Source organism: Chenopodium quinoa, unplaced genomic scaffold, assembly GCF_001683475.1.
Source record: "Chenopodium quinoa cultivar QQ74 unplaced genomic scaffold, ASM168347v1, whole genome shotgun sequence".
In the NCBI taxonomy this organism is placed as follows: Eukaryota; Viridiplantae; Streptophyta; class Magnoliopsida; order Caryophyllales; family Amaranthaceae; genus Chenopodium; species Chenopodium quinoa.
In genome coordinates, this window is record NW_018743252.1 from 10,738,596 (window position 1) to 10,757,807 (window position 19,212).

The following is a 19,212-nucleotide window of genomic DNA, read 5'->3' on the forward strand; positions in this document are numbered from 1 at the left end:
CTTCGTGAGCCGTGCCGGGGTGGTTGTCGTGTCGTGCCGTGCCGTGCCAAAATTTGGCACACCCCCAGCCCACGGCATGGCACGGCCCATGTGCCTGGCGGGCCGGGCCGCGTGCCAAACCGTTTTTTAAAAATAAATTTAAATAAAAATACGATATATATATTTTTTCGTACAACTTAATTTTATATAAATAATGTTATTAATTTATGTTTATGTTAATGTTAATATATGTTTTTTTTTGAAAAAATTTAATTTAATTAATTTTATATAATTAATTTATGTTTAAGTTTATATAAATTTAATTAAATAAGTTAATATAAATAAACTTAATTAAATAAGTTTATATAAATAAACTTATTTATTTATTAATTAAATAAGTTTATTTATTAATTAAATAAGTTTATTTAATTAAATAAGTTTATTTAATTAAATAAGTTTATTTAATTAATTAAATAAGTTTATTTAATTAATTAAATAAGTTTATTTAATTAATTAAATAAGTTTATTTAATTAATTAAATAAGTTTATTTAATTAATTAAATAAGTTTATTTAATTAATTAAATAAGTTTATTTATTAATTAAATAAGTTTATTTAATTAAATAAGTTTATTTAATTAATTAAATAAGTTTATTTAATTAATTAAATAAGTTTATTTAATTAATTAAATAAGTTTATTTAATTAATTCAATAAGTTTATTTAATTAATTAAATAAGTTTATTTAATTAATTAAATAAGTTTATATAAGTAAACTTAATTAAATAAGGGGCTGTTCTCATTGACTGAACTCAGCTGAACTGAACTAAACTGAGCTGAACTGAACTGAACTGAAATTGAACTGAATTTCAACGTAAGAGAACATGCCCTAAGTTTATACAATCGGACATGGGCCGTTCCGACGGCCGACGATTGTGCTGATCGGCGTGCTCGTGCCGGATTTTAATTTATTTTTTGTTCATGCATGACCCACGACCCACAAGTGGGCCATTGTGCCGTGCCGGGCTGTGCTGGAGTCGTGCCGCCCATGTGCCGACACGGCCCGTGCCCATCTTATAGCAACACACAGTTCGTATATATTCGTGTATAGAGCCTAAATCTATAATGAATGTAATGATAAGTTAACGAACGAGTCAAAGTGTAACATTAATGTGACCGAAGAAACGAAACTTCCAGACAAGACAACTTTTTAAAAATTTCTGACACTTGGAATCCCAATTCTGTGGGTGGTGCTCTTCGTTTCAATTCGACTATTCAACCCAACATAAACACTCCACATTTCCACATTCTACATTTACGTCTTCAATATTCCCCATAATTTTCTCTTCTTCATCTTCAACAATTATCAACACTAATCAAAATTAAAATCACCCACATTGCTCAAATTTCTTTGAATTCTGGGTGCAATTTGATTTGATCATGGAAATTCGAAAATTCCCATTAATTTTTCTATCTTTTCTCGTGATTTTCCCTCAGCTTTCTCTTGCCGGATGGTTCAGCAACAACAAGTATTCTTCTATTTTCAATCTTCATTTTCTGGGAATCAAAATTTTAAAAATGCGTTTTAAATTTTGATATATAATCATTATTAATTTTTCAGGCGTCAAGAATCTGTGCTTAAATTGAAGAGTGCGACTGTTTATAATACTTTATATGGGTTTGATCCTACTCGCGTCACTCAGCTATCATGGCATCCCAGGTTTTTCTTATCTTTCATTTTTCTTATCTTCAAATCTTCAATGATGTATTTAATGATTGTAATAATTGTTGAATTTTCAGGGCATTTCTGTACAAGGGTTTTTTAACCCATGAAGAATGTGATCATCTTATCCAATTGGTTAGGTTTTATATAATCAAAAATTAATTATTTATTATTTATGATTATTGTTTGTTTGTGTAAATTTTTAATAAATGGTGGGATTTTTTTTATTTTTTTTTTATTATTTTTTTATTGAATTAGGCAAAGGATAAATTGGAGAAATCAATGGTGGCTGATAACGAGTCTGGAAAGAGTATACCAAGTGAAGTGAGGACTAGTTCTGGCATGTTTCTTCAAAAGGGTCAGGTTTGTGTTTTTTTGCCAAATCTTGTAACTACTTTGTTTGATTATTTTATAATTGCTTAATGTGGTTGAGTAATAGTCTCTTTATGTCATGATACTACTATGTAAATTATGTTATCCTTGAGAAACTTCGAATTGGCGAATTTTGTGTATTATGTGATATGGATTTTAAGGGCATGCTCTTATCACCTTATTAGTTCTGATAAGTTTGGCCAAGGAAAAAGTTAGTTTAGATAAGGGTTACCACCGAGGTTTAATTTACAATTAAATAAGTTCAAGTAAGTTAGGTTAGTTTAGATAAGTGAAAATTTTTAATTAAAACAAAATGCACACTAAATATATGGCTGTTGTAAACATGGCAAGTTTTATCAATTTTAGTGGTTACATAGTGATTCTTATTGTTGGCTATGAGAGTTTTGAATTCAGTCTAGCGCATATCTTAATGTTGTTTCACTAGCTAGCTGGTTTGTTCTTTGCATTTCATTCCTAGCGGAAACATGATTGTTTTTATTATGTTGTTTTAGGTGATTTATTTGAAATTTTAAACATTTGCTATTATTTGCTGTAGAGTTGATCAAAATACTAAATGGTTGTTTGCTTGTTTCTGTTGCTAGAATAACTGAATAAAGCACAACTTTCTAAACTTGCTCAATATGCATCTAGATAGTAGATATCCATCTCAACATTTCAAGAATGCCTCATGTTCTGCGCTTGATACCGTACAAGTATCTCTTTGCTACAAAACACCTTTGAATGTATACGCTCAAAGAACTGATGCTGATGGGATTTATTAGCCACCCCTGCACATATAGGACTACTTTGATCAACACAAATTCTCATCTTTGCAAAGCCTGTCGTTGTTGTTTAATCTCTTCAGAACAGCAACCCAGCCGCAAAATCTATGCTTTGGAACAACAAGCCTCACTAGATCCCCTTTACCCACACAAGCTTTTTAATGGCAGCAACATTCCATGTATTAATTTTTATCAAACCCAATCCTTGCAGTAGCTTTGGACTTGCAAACATTTTCACACAATACATATCAGGGCCTTGCTTATCTTAAGAGCAATGCCGAATGCAACCCCTGCAGATATTATTTATTCTCTCAAATCTTGCTTAAGGTAATGTCCAGTAAATGTGAATGCTCAGTAATACATAATCGACTATCTGTAACCTTTGAGCATTCGAAAGATTTCTTGAGCTCCAAACTTATGTTCTAGTCACCTTTGTCTTAGCAATCGTTTGATTGGTTTCACCTTACTTTACCTAGAGCCTTTTCGCACAAATAGGGATTCCCGAATAATTTACAAGGGATTGAACTTCTGGTGGTAAGACCAGAAATTCTTTGCAGAGTCAATCTGCTCTTGAGACATACCAGAGTAATAAGAAGCAGTTTTGTCCTCATTAACTTGGAGGACTGAAGTTTCAGAGAACTAATTCAGACCCTCATCTTCAGCGTAGTTGATTTAATATTTCTTCAAAATAGAATTGTATCATCAGTAAAGCAAAAACAAGTAATTCCCATTGCCATGTATCTTGGTAATCACCTTTATAGACCACATTACAGCATGAGATTGATCTTACCACTCTCATTACTTTTAGGAATCAGAATAGTAGAAGTCACATTTAATCACTTTTAGAGCCTACCAGTAATAAGATAGGGAAGAATAATATTAGTAAGATCAGTACCTATTATATTTTATGCATCTTTGAAAAATAGCTGCTATAACAGCTGGCCCAAGTGCCTTAGTTCCAGGAATAGATAGTAAAGCATCTTTAGTTTCTCTAGCTGAGTATGGGGCAAGCAAAGAAATATCTGACAATGATCCTGAGATACCACATGCCTAGCTCCATTAACTGTTTTGTTTACCTTCCCTTCTGTCATAGCAGTGCCTAACAAAAGATTTATTATATGGGAAAGTATCATCCCCATATTTTGGATTATTCACCCATGCACCATTCTCATTCTCGATTGCATGAATAGAATTCCAACTTCCAAGCTCTTCTCTGCTTTAATTACCTGTCAAACATTGCAGAATATAATCCCCAGCCTTAAGCCAATCCATTTTAGACTTTGTTTCATATAGTTTATAGTGGCTTTATGAGTGTCATAATATTCAACCTTTCTCTTACCTCTTCATCAGCTCAGGGAAAGGATCCAATTACAAAGTTAGCCACTAAAGCATTTATAAGTGATCTTTAGTTAAAATCCTTGACTAATGTCTTTCAATGCGATTTTCAAGTGTTTTAGCTTCTATACTAGCTTCCTACCAGTGTGAATGTCAAAATACATAAGAGAGCTGAGGAGGAGAATTGTCAAACTTTCCCTCCGGAAAGAAATATACTTCAAAGCTATAGTTTGTAAGAAAAGCAACCGTCCATCGGTCCATACCCTGTCTGACTTTTTAAAAAGCTTTCTTTGCCATTCTCCTTAATATTCCATTTGAACATATAGCCTCAGGATATATTAACAAGTATATTATCAGTGTGCAAGGTAACAGGGATCAAATAATGGTATTAGGGTAGTAGACTATTAGTGCAGGCACGTTTCTAAGACTTTTGTGGCCTAAGGGAGAATCTCAAAAATGGATCCCTAATTGACTAAAACTTAAATTTATTATCAAAAAAAAATTATTCACGGATGTAAAAAAAAAATAAAAAAAAAAAAAATTTAAGGAAAAATTGCCCCCATTAATCCAAACTTTGTCTCGTCCACCAATAATAGTCCATACTTTCGATTATTCACCATCACTCCCAACTTTGTCCCCCATTAGTTCCTATTGCACCCAACTTACCTGCAACCGGTTAATCCGGTCAACATTTGTGTTTTAGATTTTTTTTTGCACGTGTCACTACGTGAATGGTCAAATAAAAAAACAAAAAAAAACAGCCAACCAAACGGCAGCCACCGTTAATGGCATACGGATTCGGGGAGGATAAAGGAAAGGAGGCCGAATTTCGAGGCGGAAAAGAAGGGGGAAGGGAGCGGAAACGACGAGGGGGAAACAACGGAAACGGAAACAGGGGGGAGGGGTTTTCGGGGGTGGGAGAGGTGGGGGAAGGGAATGGGTGAGTTTCGAGGGAGGGGGAGGGCTGGGCGGTAGTTTCCGGGAGCGGGGGAGGGGTTTTCGGGGGTGGGGGAAGGGAAGGGGTGGGTTTCGAGGGAAGGGGAGGGCTGGGCGGTTTCCGGCAGCGGGGGAGGGGTTTTCAGGGATGGGGCTGATTTTCCGGTTGGGGTGGGGGTATGGTGTTTTCCGGCGGGGTGGGGGTGGGGGTCCGAAGGCAGCTGCTGGGCATGGGTGGGTTTGTGGTTTTTTTTTTTTTAAAAGTTTTTAAGCCAATCATACGCTGACATCACATGTCTAGGTAACCTGCTACATCGAGTTAAATGACCGGTTGGGTGCAATAGAAATTAATACCCCCTAAAGTTGGGACTTGGGAGTGATGGTGAATAATCCAAACTAGGGATTATTATTGGCGGACGAGACAAAATTGGGATTAATGGGGGCAATTTTTCCTATAATTTACTTAAAACAATATTTCTCATACAAAACATTTCCTTTGAGCTATTCTAGATTAATAGTAATAATTTCTACATCTAAATACATAAAATGGCTAGCCATTCAACTTTTCTTGATCCCAAGTAGTTTTTCAATAACTCAACTTTGAAAAACTTCTTTTAGATGCACTAGTTATGAAAATAGATAATTGGATTCGATAAGCAATTGAAACATTTGGAAAACAAATGGCACCTTTGACAAACTCTAGAATTTCAGATGTGACATCAACACAATTAACAGTCATTTGCAATACTTTTAGTTCTAAAATACGAAAATTCGGCTGCATCAATATCCATTAAATTATTATGAGAAAAAGTTGTGTTGAAATTCATACAAAATTTTCTTAATTCATTATCATCCTATGATTATAACTTGTTTGAGTCAAATAACAATTCAACTTTTTTTTTTTATTTATTTATTTATTTACAAGTGCCTCTAATTGCTCAAATCTATTTTTCAAAAAAGTAATTGTCATATCCACAACCACCAACTAGCTTACCTTGTGGACTAGTGGTAAGAGAATGAAACCTCTGAAGTCTAGGTCCAGGGTTCAAGCATTGGTACCACCTCTCTTTCTCTCTTCTCCCTATATCCACAACCACCATAAAATAATTGTCTCCAAAAGATTCCTTGGGTTGATCGTATTTTATCTGCATACCCATTAGTCTATCAAATTGTTAATTTTCTAAAAATTGACTTTTTTTGTTGAAAGTGTAGGCGCTATATTTATGTCAAATGAAGGCTTTTGAATATATTTATGCTACATTTAACGCCTTTTTTTTTTTCTATGCTCTTCAAAATATAAGATATTACCTTTCACTTATTTCATTGCAACTCCAATTTTTATAATAAAACTATTTGATGAATCAATGATGAAAGAATACAATCAACCGATAAATTTTTAAGAGTCAATTATATATTTTGGTAGTTGTGGATATGTCAATTAGTTCTTTGAAGAATATATTTGGGCAATTATAAGTATATGAAATTTTTTGGAAATTTTATTTGACTCAAAAACAAGTTGAAATCACTAAATAATGATGAATTAAGAAAATCTTACATAAATTTTAACATTACTTTTTCATGTAATAATTTGACCGATGTTGATGCGGATGATTTTTATTTTTCGGAATTTTAAGTATTGTAAATGACTTTGCCAAATGTGTTGATTTCGGCATATGAATTCTTGACTTTGTCAAAGGTACCAATTATATTACAAGTGTTTCAAATTTTCAATTGCATACCGGATCTTATTAACTATGTCGTTTTGTTGCATTTGTTGAAAGAAGTTTTGTCAAAGCTGAAATAATTGGAAACATGCTTGTGAGAGTCAATCTCTTGAGAAAGGTTGAATGGTTTAGCCCTTTTATAAATTTAAAGAAATATGTTAGAGCATATTGATGTAGGTGGCATTGCATATAGAGATGCTCAAAGAAACATTTTATAAGAGAATTACTGTATTATTAATAAATAAAAAAAATTGTATAAAAAAGTATTGTGTATCAATGTAATGTTTTGCATACTCGAATCCTTTTTTGTGTGATTATAAATTCAAGTATTTTTTCATTAGGGCCACAAAAAATTCATTAATGGGCCTTAGAGATGGAAGAGGCAGCACTAAGTAGCTTTTCTTATTTTTGTGTTTCTTATTATCCGAGGTTTTGTTTGGATGTCTCTTTTCTGTTGCGTTTTGTTAATGAACTTCTGTTGCTACTTTTAGTGGATCCTTGTTCTTGTCATGCCAAAATTTAACCTAACCTTTCTTTGAGGGATATTTTCATATCTTTTCTAGAGTCTTTGTGAAAATGTAGAAAATACTTCAAATTAGTATGTTGTGTATAATACTTCATGTGGTACAATTGTACAAAGCTAATTTTGCTGATTTATGTCAATTCTATATCTATGCATATATTTCAAATCAAAATCTGAAATACTTACATTCACCCTTTGTGTTGCCTCTGAAGGATGATGTAGTCACTAGAATCGAGGCAAGAATTGCTGCCTGGACTTTCCTTCCTCCAGGTGAATATTGCTGTACATCAGGCCTTATTGTGCTGCTTAAGTTGGATCTTATTGAATAAATAACTTATATATTGTCATCACTGTTCAGAAAATGGGGAGGCCATGCAAGTCCTTCGCTATGAGCTTGGTCAAAAGTATGAGCCCCATTTTGATTACTTTCATGATAAGGTCAATCAGCAGCTAGGTGGCCACCGGATTGCTACTGTGCTGATGTACTTGTCTTATGTTGAAAAGGGTGGAGAAACTGTCTTTCCCAACGCAGAGGTAAATTTTTATTTTTTTTCTTGACTTTCATTCTTTCTCCAGAAGTTTGTCTAATTCAATGTTTTGTCCAGGGAAAACTGAACCAACCGAAAAATGAAAGCTGGTCTGATTGTGCTAAAGGTGGCTATGCAGGTATACCTCAGTACAGTTTTTGCCGGAGTTATCCAAAAAAAAAGACTTCTAAATTCCTTGTATGGTTTTCTAAGAAGTTTCGGTATTTACTGCTTTGCATATCTTACATCGCTTCTGTGCTATTAAGTGATCCAAATATAACCCTTTCCAAAAAACAGATAAAGAAAAAAAGTGATCTAAATATTAAATGCTCTCTTAGAGTTTTAGAATAATATATATTGTAGAACATCCTTTTATTTTGGATCTGATTCTCGTTCACAAACTTTCACTTTCATGGTGTTTGTAGCATTGCTGCTTTTATATTGTGTGTTATATACTTTTAGGTTTTTTGCACAGAAAAATCCTCCCTCCCCCCTTCCCCCCTCACCCAAAGATGTTACAATGTCATAAACTCTCAGGGATATGTCATGGTTTTACAAAAGACCCTTTGTAGCAGTTGTGTTATTTCCATTCTCTCCCCATCAATTAAACTAGTAAGACATTAGGAAATTTAGGCTATGTTCAGTTCATCTGATTTGATCTTATGTGACGTGATTTGGTCTAATCTTATCTGAGATTTTACCGAACTTTGACCTTATTTGTACACTAATCCATACAATAAATTTACTTATTTGTACACTAATCCATGCGATAAATCAAGTGTGTGGCTATAGAGACCTTTAAGTTTATGAATTCAGACCTTCGCCCTCTGTGGCTGTTACAGCCTGTAGAGTTTTTAGCAGCATCAACATTTTCACATTTCAACTAGAAACTCTTTCACATTCTCATCATCTTGCCCAAGTAATTTCCTTACAGTTTTTGATATGTCCTTGCATGCAGTGAAACCCAGTAAGGGTGATGCATTGATGTTTTTCAGTCTTCATCCCGATGCAACTACTGATCCAATGAGCTTGCATGGTAGCTGCCCTGTCATTGAGGGTGAGAAGTGGTCTGCAACTAAGTGGATTCACGTTCGGTCTTTTGACAGATCTTTAGAAGATAAGTCTTCTGGAGAATGTACAGATAAAAATGTGCACTGTACTCAGTGGGCACAAGCAGGGGAGTGTGAAAAGAACCCTGTGTACATGGTAGGCAGCGAAAAATCAAAGGGACATTGCAGAAAGAGCTGCAATGTTTGCTGAGCATATACATCAGTCATTCCATTTGTGGATGAGTTATCTTCTTTTCTTTTTTTAGGGATGAGTTTTGTTTAACTATGGATCACCAGTCACATCTGATGCTGAGATAGTTGTAGATAAATGTTGCTTCTATTAGAAACAGAGAGCCACAACCTTGGATTGAATTTCGTCTCCCCTTTTTGTATTAAACTTTCTGTACTGTAAGCTTGTAGTTATTCAGCATGAAATTGATGGAGATAGAGTATTCTATATTTTTATCTGTATTATTCCATAGCAGCCGCTGGCCGCCGCGAATGCAGGTTTTCTTCCTTCATTAAGCACTGTTCCTTCCAAAACATAGATATTTGTCTTTTTGTTTATGACATTGAATACTTGTTGGTGTTTATAAAGTAATGACTACCTAACAATGTATAAAGCAGTTAGCGTTAAAGATAAATAATGACAAAGTTATATACTATGTACTACTGTTATTTTTTAGTTGCATCATTGCTACTCACACTTGTTAATGTGGACTTTAATTATATACAAGTGAAAATTATTAAAATTTGTTATTGTAAATATAATATTTTAAGACGAATCTAGTAACATCCTATTACATACATGATTGTTTTCTTGATTTTATTGTTGATTTTTTCTTGAATTTGTAGAAGTAAATTACGTGAATGGTGCAAATAAAAATGGAAGAAGCAATTAAATAACCAGCTATTACCTATGAATTGAAGTACGAAGAATTAATTAGTGAACAACCTCCCTTCGAATGCATTTTGTAGTAGATGATAGTGGTTACCATGAAGAGCACTTATTATATGTGCACAGTTCTCTTATCAAATCAGTATTGCAAGATTGCATATGACATTTGGATACCACTGTTAGTAATCAGTACTGATATGTGATATGAGATAATCTGCAGATCTTATTTATCTGATAACTGTATCTATTCGCGCCAGTCACCGTACAATACTTTTACATTGCTGATTTGGATTGCAGAAAGTAAAAAAATGAACAAATTTAATGAATTACTGGAAAGAAACATTTATTCCATGTCAGCAGGTTGTACTAAAGCTTCAAGTTTGTGACAGTTTTTGCTCGTGATACTAGTATAAAGGTTTGTACAATTTACAGTTATATATGTTGCCATATGCATGCAGATTTAATTAGAGCTGATTTCAATTCAAAAAAATGGGCTTTAATTACAAGGAAAAAAAGATGTCATGCGAATGTCGTTAATTGGGATCCCCATTTGCATGCAATGCTTGCCTTGAGAGTTGTTAATTGTTTCTTCTTTGATTCTATAAGAGTTAAAAACGGTGTGAACATTGCATCACATCATTACATCAACTTCATCATTCCTTTTCTCTTTCTCTCATTTTCCTTGCTGCTGCTGCTTGTGCTTGTGCGCGCTGATCTGAAGATGGGGAGGCCTCCTTGCTGCGATAAAGCAAACGTCAAGAAAGGCCTCTGGACTCCAGAAGAAGATGCTAAGATACTTGCATATGTATCTAACCATGGAGTCGGTAATTGGACTCAGGTTCCTAAGAAAGCAGGTAAATCTTCGGTGACTTTGCCTTTCCTGCACCCCCCCCCCCCTCACTCACTCACTCACTCACTCAAGGAATGCTTCTTATCAGCCTTTGCGTTTATTAACATTTGCTCATACCCTGATATGTGTACAGACACCTGAATGACATTGGCCTGTAACTTAGGTTTAAATATCGGAAATATATTATTTTTATTATAACACGTTATCATAGAGTTTTGCCTATTTTCTAATTGTGAGAATGTGCTTTGTACATCAGGGTATCTTGGGGGGACAAATGGGGAGTTTTTTCAGGGATATAGAGGAATAATATGGAGGACATTTTAATGTTTACTGGAGCTTTTTGCCACAGATCATGTTATCAAAAGTTATTTAATTAACATTAATTTATTGTAATTCCAACAGTTCCCCTTAGGAGCTGTGAGAGGGGTACATGACAGTGACGAGTAAAAATCTTATTATCGAGTAACAACTCCCTGTGTTATGCAGAAAATGTCTAATGTCGCGTTATATGTCATTATCAGCCCATGCTGTGTTTTGAAGATCTTAATAATGTGCTTTGTTTTGCTTAGGTTTTTGCTGTTCTCTCTTACTAATTATTTAGGGTTTGTGCATATTAATGAATTAGTTGTTTTTATAGGACTTAATAGATGCGGTAAGAGTTGCAGGCTTAGGTGGACTAACTACCTAAGGCCTGACCTTAAGCATGAAGAATTCACGGAACAAGAAGAGCAGCTCATCATTCAGTACCATGCAGCTATAGGCAGCAGGTGCTTCTTATGGATCTTTTCTTTGATTTCAGCATACATTAAATGCACAGCATTCTATCTTTCACTGATTCTTGTCGATAAATGTCAGAAAATTCATCCTTAATTTCCAGTCTGTTGGTCTGTTATTAAATTAGCGCAGGTGGTCCTTAATTGCGAAACATCTGCCAGGAAGAACAGATAACGATGTGAAGAACTACTGGAACACCAAGCTGAAAAAGAAGCTTGCTAAAATGGGAATTGACCCTGTTACTCATAAACCCATCTCAAAAATACTATCTGATTATGAAAGCATCAGCTGCCTATCAAACAACCACCAAATCAGATCTCTTGACCAAAACATAACCAATTCTTTCTCCTCTCAATGTAAGATATCACCATCTGATAATCCAGGAACTCAGTTCCAAGATGTTACCTCTTTTAACCATTATATTTTAGAAGAAGTATCACCTTCATCCTCATCGTCCTCTACATCATCAATCTCAAATGGAAAATCGAGCTCACACCTGCTGATGCCAACTGCAGCTTACAGCTGGGGACAGAAAAACTCTGTTGACCCTCTTCTAGTTACTGACATTACAGAGGAAGAGCACAGCTACCAGGGCTTTCTAGCAGCAGATTCACCTCCCCAAATCCAGGAGAAATCATCGCAATTCCAGCTCATTGGTGCTAACCATTCAAACAGCAAGGTTACAGATGACAAGTTTGGGATGCCAGAGAGTAAAAGTGCAGCTAAGAATACTGTAACAAGCAGCTACTATGACTATGAGCCTTCGTCAGTGAACTCCTTTGTTAAGACTCTATTGGATCGTGACAACGAGATACAGTTAGATTTTCCTGCTTTTGATGACATCTTAGACTACTAATTTTGAACAAATTGGCCCTTTCTTTTCTTTCATTTTTTTTTTTGGATTAGGCTACTGATTCAAAATTGTTGGAATTTCCCAGATTTGATGCTGTTTTTTCTTTCTAACTGGAATAAACATGGAATAAGCTAATGGCTTGTTCTGTTATGTTATTCATTTGGTTTAAAAACAGCAGGATATTTTCATTGAGAATTGTGCTTTTTGCAATCTTTGAGAGGTGATAGAATATACGCCGGAGTTTACATACATTTTTTTTTATAATTACATTGGAATACAAGGTTAAATGAAGAGGAACAAAAATGAGAAACATAGGTATTTCACACCTCCTTCCTTTTAGGGGCGGAATCAGGAAATGAGAGGAGAAACACAGAAACAGGTGAATATAGGCCTTTTCTTTTACTTGTTCTTTTGGGATGAAAAGAGCATGACTTAGAGATTCTCCCCTCTTTTGAACATCTCAACTCAAACTGCCAAGTGACGGTAGTTGGTGTAATCGATTTCATTCAACCTTACACAACATAACAGATGCTCCGGCAAATCCTCAGGTTTGTGTCCCTGATTATTATATCATAAATATGTCAAAATAATTTCATCAGAAAATACTAATCTGTACTTGACTACCTAAAGAAACAAGTACCTGAATGGTGAGGCCGAAATCCAAAACAGAATGACTTAATCTGTTTTGGATCGAATCAAGACCTTTCCTACAAATATAGCTAAATCTGTGCACGTCCAAATCTATCTCAAAGTAGTTTTCTCCCTGTATAAGTTGTAGTAATTAGAAAACCATAATTTTCATAGCATATGATACAATGTTCAGATTATAGGTATGAATAGTAACTTGAAAGCTAAAATATGAAAATTTCTTACTGAATAAAACTCATGCTGAGGGCGTGACAGGACAGGTTTCTCATTGTATGCGTTAAGTAGCCTCTTCTCTGCAGCATTCAGACTGAGCTCCTCTACATTCGCTAGACGTCCCAAGATCTTAAGTCTTTCTCTAAAGGGTGCTGTTGTCTCTGCTGAAAAACCCTTGACTTTCTCTGTCTCATCCAGTATCAATCTCTGATTAAGAAAGTGAAAACACACATATTAATATGAATCAACTGCCTTGAAGTATTTTGATACAAGAATTAAAAAAAAAATTATTGCAGTTGAGGATTAACAAATCAAATTAAATTAAGTGAAACTTTTGGCATATATATTTTGACAATCGATCAGCATGAATAGGATCATATTGAAGATGTACAATTATCGAGTTCATACTGGTAAAGTTAAGCCACAAATAAGAAAAGTTTGCAGTGATTGCTTCTTACCCTGACATTGTCTTGGAACTGACGAGGTAAATCCTTGGAGAAGCTTTCAGAAAGCCTAAAATAGAGAACAATGTTCATTCCTTCTCCATCATGCTCACGGTTGAAGACTGAAGCCGGATACAGTGGCATCTGAACATAAACAAAGAAAAAAAAACCGAAGAAACAACTTAAGTTAACCCCATAAAAACTACTGTCAAAATGTCAGATAGCTCTTAGGTGGAAGTTTATCAAAAGGTGAGCACCTGTATGTTCACAACAAGGATAGGAGGAATTTTTCCTGAAGAACTTATGGGTGGGAGCTCCACAAAACGAGCAATGTGATTAATTTTGCGATGAGATCGAAAGACATCAACACCAAATGGATAAAAAGCAGCATGGTTTGGAGCCAAATCCTTCCTTTTATCCCTGACACAAGAGAATTTTGGATGATTCAAGGCATAGCATATACACCCAAGTTACAATTACATTTCATGTAAAAAATACTTATCAGTTGTGGATTATTTCGTCACCTGAGAAAATTATGACCTCGTACTTTGAAAGTGTTAGGATCAATAGGTGACCAGCAATCTGACATCTTCTTCCCTGGTGGACAGTAAGGTATCTGAGATCCTGCTATTGGTCTTTTCACAGGGGCCCTTGGCGAAACTGAACAACCCAAATTTGAGATGTTAACAAAATTAAAGATAAACATTTCAAGCTTTGAGATGAAACTCATCTTAATGACACAGAATAACACGAATCAAAGATAAGACGAAAAATCTTCACCTAAAGTAGGAGTAGCATATTCATCCCTCCATCGAAAAGAGAGTGCCTTCAGAGGCTTTAACCCTGCTTTCTTCCTGGTACCAGGAGGGCTAGGACTGACTGATCTCCTTCTATCGGCTCCTGATACATTTGACATCTTGAGGCACGGCAAACAAGAGTTTGTGACTGCCGGGTAGTTTCCTACTCCAGATGAATCATCAGCTTTTACAGCCTCATGTTCATCCCTATGCCTGCATACTTTGACCACTAGCAGAGATGTCTTAACATCAAAGAGGTTATTCTGTGGCTTCAATTGGGGTTTATCCAAGTCATTCAACTGCAAATCAAGTGAATTTTCACTACTTCCTGTGCTTTGATCAGAAAAATCTAGGTTGCAATCGAAGGAGAACTCAGTTGGTGCACAGTCATCTTGCAGCTGCTGATCACCCGAAAAAACATGAGAATGATCAGCTTCTTGATCTTGGAAATCTTTCTGTAACAAATGGTCCTTATAGAAGCTAAAAGAAGTTCCCTCTTTCAATGATTCTTCCTCGGCTTGTTCTTTACGTAGTCTAAAGGAGGACACAGCCGAAAAACAACCATAACCAGGACTTTGGCATTTTGGAGATGAAAAAGTTGATGGAGAGGTGATATGATCAAAACTTCTTATAGATAGGGAATCTGCATACAAATATATGACATGTTACCATAAAATTAATATATCTTTTACAATTTAGACATGTAATGTGATTTGTTTAATACCTTCCTGAATGCTGTAAAAATCGTCATCCCAATCAGCCTCAAACACAGGGTGGGAATCAAACCATGACTCGTCCAAGCTAACTGTTGACACCGAAAATATCAGGATCAGGTAAAAGAAGCATATATTTGCTGAAGAATCTCACTAAAAAGCCACATTTACATGTAAAGCAAATATCTTATTCTTAGTCTCCTGTAATGAAAATGAACATCATCTTCACAATTTATTTTTCTTGGGACCGTGAGATTCGTATCATTTTAGGAGATTTTCTTTAGCAAGAAAAAAGACCATAACATCCATATATCAAGAATACCCTCTAAGATTATAGCACCTAAATATCATTCACATATGTAATAAACTTTCATATACTTTTAGAATCATATACACAATAATGTTAGAGAAAAATCATGATCATATCAACTTAGAGTAAATATTAATGGACCTTAAACCGATAAATAGATATACTTATGGAATCATATATGCAAGATATCACATCATCTCCATGTATTTAACATTATTCATCCTTAATCCTAGTATAATCAAACTAACTCCCTTTACCTAAAACTCGAAATCAAATCCTGGCCACATTATTGCATTACATGACTCCTTATACACCCAAAAAAAAAAAAAAAAAAAATCACCCCCTCCCCATTACCAAAAAAAAGTTTATAGTACAAAATTTGATCATGGTACCTCGAAAAGTTGGATTAATGTAAGAGGGAAGATCATTGAAACCCGTCGTTTCATCAATAGGAACAAGCTTATTACTGGTACAAGACAAGCTTTTCTTAAGCCTTGACCTCCTTGTTTTTCTATATCTTTTTGAGAACTTCAATTTTCCTCCTACACAACTTTCTGGCTTTGATGCACAAGCCCCCATTTTTGTTCCTTCCCTTCAACTTTTTCTCTCTAAAAAAATAATGCAACTTCAAAACTCAAAAACCCAAGTTGAAGAGACCTCTTCTAGGCCTCTTTCTTTCTAAGCAAAGCAAAATATGAAATAAACAAACATCAAAAATAACAAACTAAATTAAAATAAATAACAAGAAAATTCCATATTCTTGTTACTTAGAGTTTAAAAAAAATTGTTGACAGTTTAGATTCTGTAAAACTGAGAAAAATTCAATCCAAAGATTGAAAAATTCCCTCTTTATTAATTTGTGAAATGCTATTTGACAAATAAGGCGAGACATGAAGTCAATGATATGATGAAACAAATGTAATAAAAAAAAAATAATGAGTAAAACCGGGTCCGACTAGAGTAGCGTTGCCCCCACGATGTTTAATTGACACACACGAGCGTCCTTATAATGTGCCTTATGCACGTATACTAATAGTATGGATGAAATTTTTTTGGCTTACTTGTTAGGCCTAGAGGTAGGGTTTCATTGTTCGAGTCAGGTCATTTCGGATTTGGTGTTATCTGAGTGATCATTGGTTCTTTGATGACGATTTTTTGTTTTAATTTTGGATTAGATCATATTCGAGGTGTTATTAGTTTATGATAAATCAATATCAAAATATTTAGGTTGGAAATAACTTGGGTAATGATAAAATTTTGGTAAAGTTTGGATTTAAGGTAAGTGATTCAGGTTAAATTATAAGGAGACAAGTGAGTTTTACCAATTTTTATACTTGTGATCAAATTGAACAATTAGACATCATAAAGCGACGCTAAAGTGCTAAACATAACGATTTTTGAGGGGGAAAAACACCATCTTTTATCATCAACATCGTGGCCATGTTTGGTAAAAGCTCAAACTGATCGTGTTTGTTGATTTTGACTATCGGATTATATTTACTGATTTGACTAACTGAATGCATTAACTGATTTGACTAACATTTTGTCTTAACTGATTGTATAAAACTATTTGGTAAATAACTTATTTATTAAAACTATTTGAGCATGCAAAATAACAAATAAGGATTTTAACATATTTTATTATGGTTGGCTTTTGGGTTAAATGAGGCTACAATTGTCATTTTACCTTAAACTACTTGAATAAGCTAATGAAAAAGTTCCTCATTTATTACCAAACACTATCACAAATTTACAACTTATTGGGGGTAAATTAGCTTATTTGACCAATTTAGCTGGTTAACTAGTCAAATAAGCTAATATTAGTGTTTGATGGTAAGTTTATTGGAAGAGATGATTTGCCTTAATAAGCTCTGTTAGAAAAAATTGGTAAGAGCTGCGTTTTGTAGAAAGATGATTTGATATGATGAGCTAAATTACAAATTTCCCCTTGTTTATTACCAAACTCTATCACAAATTTACAACTAAGGGCCTGTTCTGATCAGATTAATTTCAGTTCAGTTCAGTTCATTTCAGTTCTAATAATTAAGTTCAGTTCAGTTCTAATAAGTTCAGTTAGTTCAGTTCAGCTCAAGTTAAGTTCAGTTCAATTCAGCTCGGTTCAATCAATGTGAACAAACCCTAACTAGCTAGTGCATTTTTTTTTTGACACAACTAACTAGCACAATTTAATTTCATTTTCTTTCATTCACTCCCAACTTCCCAAGCTACTGCCACTCCATACTTCATAGTTTATAGAATCATAGTAGATCTGAAGGTTAGTTTTCTCAATTATCTTTGCCTTAATTTTCTTTGTTTCGATTTTGTATTTTTTTTAGTTTTCTTTCATTATTTTTCATGCGTTTTTTTATATAAAAAATTATCAGTTTTTTTTAGTTATTTATTTATTTATTTATTTATTTATTTATTTTCAGATTAATTATATGCCTAATTATATATATATATATATATATATATATATATATATATATATATATATATATATATATATATATATAGAGAGAGAGAGAGAGAGAGAGAGAGAGAGAGAGAGAGAGAGAGAGAGAGAGTATGGATCATGTGAAAACAAATGTTAGGGTGAAAACTGAAAACGATTCATCCTAGCCATAGATTATCATCTAGTGGATGACATCTAACGTTTATATACTAATTTTCTCTCTCCTCCCAGGAAAACAATTTCTCTCTCCTCCGTTATTTTCTTCCTTCTCTCTCCTACTTTCTCTCTCCTAATTTCTCGACATTTTTTCCCCAATTTTCACGCTACTGTTTTCAAATTCAGCTTTAATTACTTTGATTTTCAGCAATTTTTCAGCTCTACGATCTATTATCAGGTGAGTTATTGTGTTAATTTGCTATTTTTTGCATGATTTGAGGTTTTAAGGTTTCTGAAATTTTCATCAATTTTGTTCGATTTTGTTTGATTTTGCGATTTTCAGTTCGATTTTGTTCAATTTAGTTCGATTTCCTGTTTTACTAATCGATTAACTTTAGTTTCTTCCTTAATTTCATTGATTTGTTCGGTTCAGTCGAGTTTTTCCACCATTGCTAACTAATTTGAAGTTCAACTTGTTGATTTGATTGATTTTTGCAGTGGAAGAAGAAGCGTATGAGGAGATTGAAGAGGAAGCGCCGAAAGATGAGACGGAGATCTAAGTAGAAGAAGATCTACAGCTTTCACGATTTTTCACTCGCATTGAGAATTAGCTTTCTGATATTTGTGACGGTATTTTGAAGCTTCTGGACACTAAGCTTATTCCTCCTGCTAGTAGTGGTGATTCTAAGGTCTTTTATTTGAAGATGATGGGAGATTATCATAGGTATTTGCGGCTGAGTTTAAGACTGGTGCTGAGAGTATTCTCACAGCCTACAAGGTTGCTCAGGTATAATTAATTTTTTCCTTTTTTTTGTTTGGTAGATCTGTTAATTAAGGTTTGGATTTGGTTTTTGTTTGTGATTTTTGCGTTGATTTGCTATGATATTTTCATTTTGCTGGAATCATTGAGGAATATTCAAGAATTTGATAAGCTCTTTATGAGTTTCTGCTTCAAGAACAACTCATCTTCTGTGAGTGGCTCTTGTTTTACCATCTTTATAGGCTCCTGGTGCTTCTGTTGTTGATTACAGGAGTTATTATCGCATTCCTCTTGGATATCTGCAGTGTAAAATGTGAAGGATTAGTATCTATTTCTTTTTCGTTAAAACATATAAATTAGTTTTAAAAATCTGTTTTTCTTGATCAGATATTAGG

The 19,212-nt window shown here is 34.2% G+C and overlaps 3 protein-coding genes across 3 annotated transcripts; 2 read left to right on the plus strand and 1 right to left on the minus strand.

The window, feature by feature from the left end:
* Positions 1-1,165: 1,165 nt before the first annotated feature.
* On the plus strand, positions 1,166-9,490 carry LOC110735235 (probable prolyl 4-hydroxylase 7). The gene is made up of 8 exons (XM_021915422.1): positions 1,166-1,505; positions 1,598-1,696; positions 1,777-1,834; positions 1,958-2,062; positions 7,584-7,641; positions 7,730-7,905; positions 7,977-8,037; positions 8,857-9,490. The coding sequence occupies exons 1-8, from the start codon at positions 1,417-1,419 to the stop codon at positions 9,156-9,158; spliced, it is 948 nt and encodes a 315-aa protein (XP_021771114.1). The 5' UTR covers positions 1,166-1,416; the 3' UTR covers positions 9,159-9,490.
* Positions 9,491-10,485: 995 nt separating this feature from the next.
* On the plus strand, positions 10,486-12,395 carry LOC110735238 (transcription factor MYB35-like). Its single transcript, XM_021915424.1, has 3 exons — positions 10,486-10,699; positions 11,333-11,462; positions 11,602-12,395. Exons 1-3 carry the CDS (start codon positions 10,567-10,569, stop codon positions 12,323-12,325), a joined length of 987 nt encoding a protein of 328 aa, XP_021771116.1. The 5' UTR covers positions 10,486-10,566; the 3' UTR covers positions 12,326-12,395.
* A 128-nt stretch (positions 12,396-12,523) lies between these two features.
* LOC110735236 lies at positions 12,524-16,421 on the minus strand. Its single transcript, XM_021915423.1, has 9 exons — positions 15,839-16,421; positions 15,148-15,228; positions 14,407-15,066; positions 14,151-14,286; positions 13,884-14,046; positions 13,642-13,770; positions 13,196-13,390; positions 12,963-13,085; positions 12,524-12,880 (listed from the first exon to the last, which is right to left on the minus strand). The coding sequence occupies exons 1-9, from the start codon at positions 16,023-16,025 to the stop codon at positions 12,788-12,790; spliced, it is 1,767 nt and encodes a 588-aa protein (XP_021771115.1). The 5' UTR covers positions 16,026-16,421; the 3' UTR covers positions 12,524-12,787.
* Between the last annotated feature and the right edge of the window lie 2,791 nt (positions 16,422-19,212).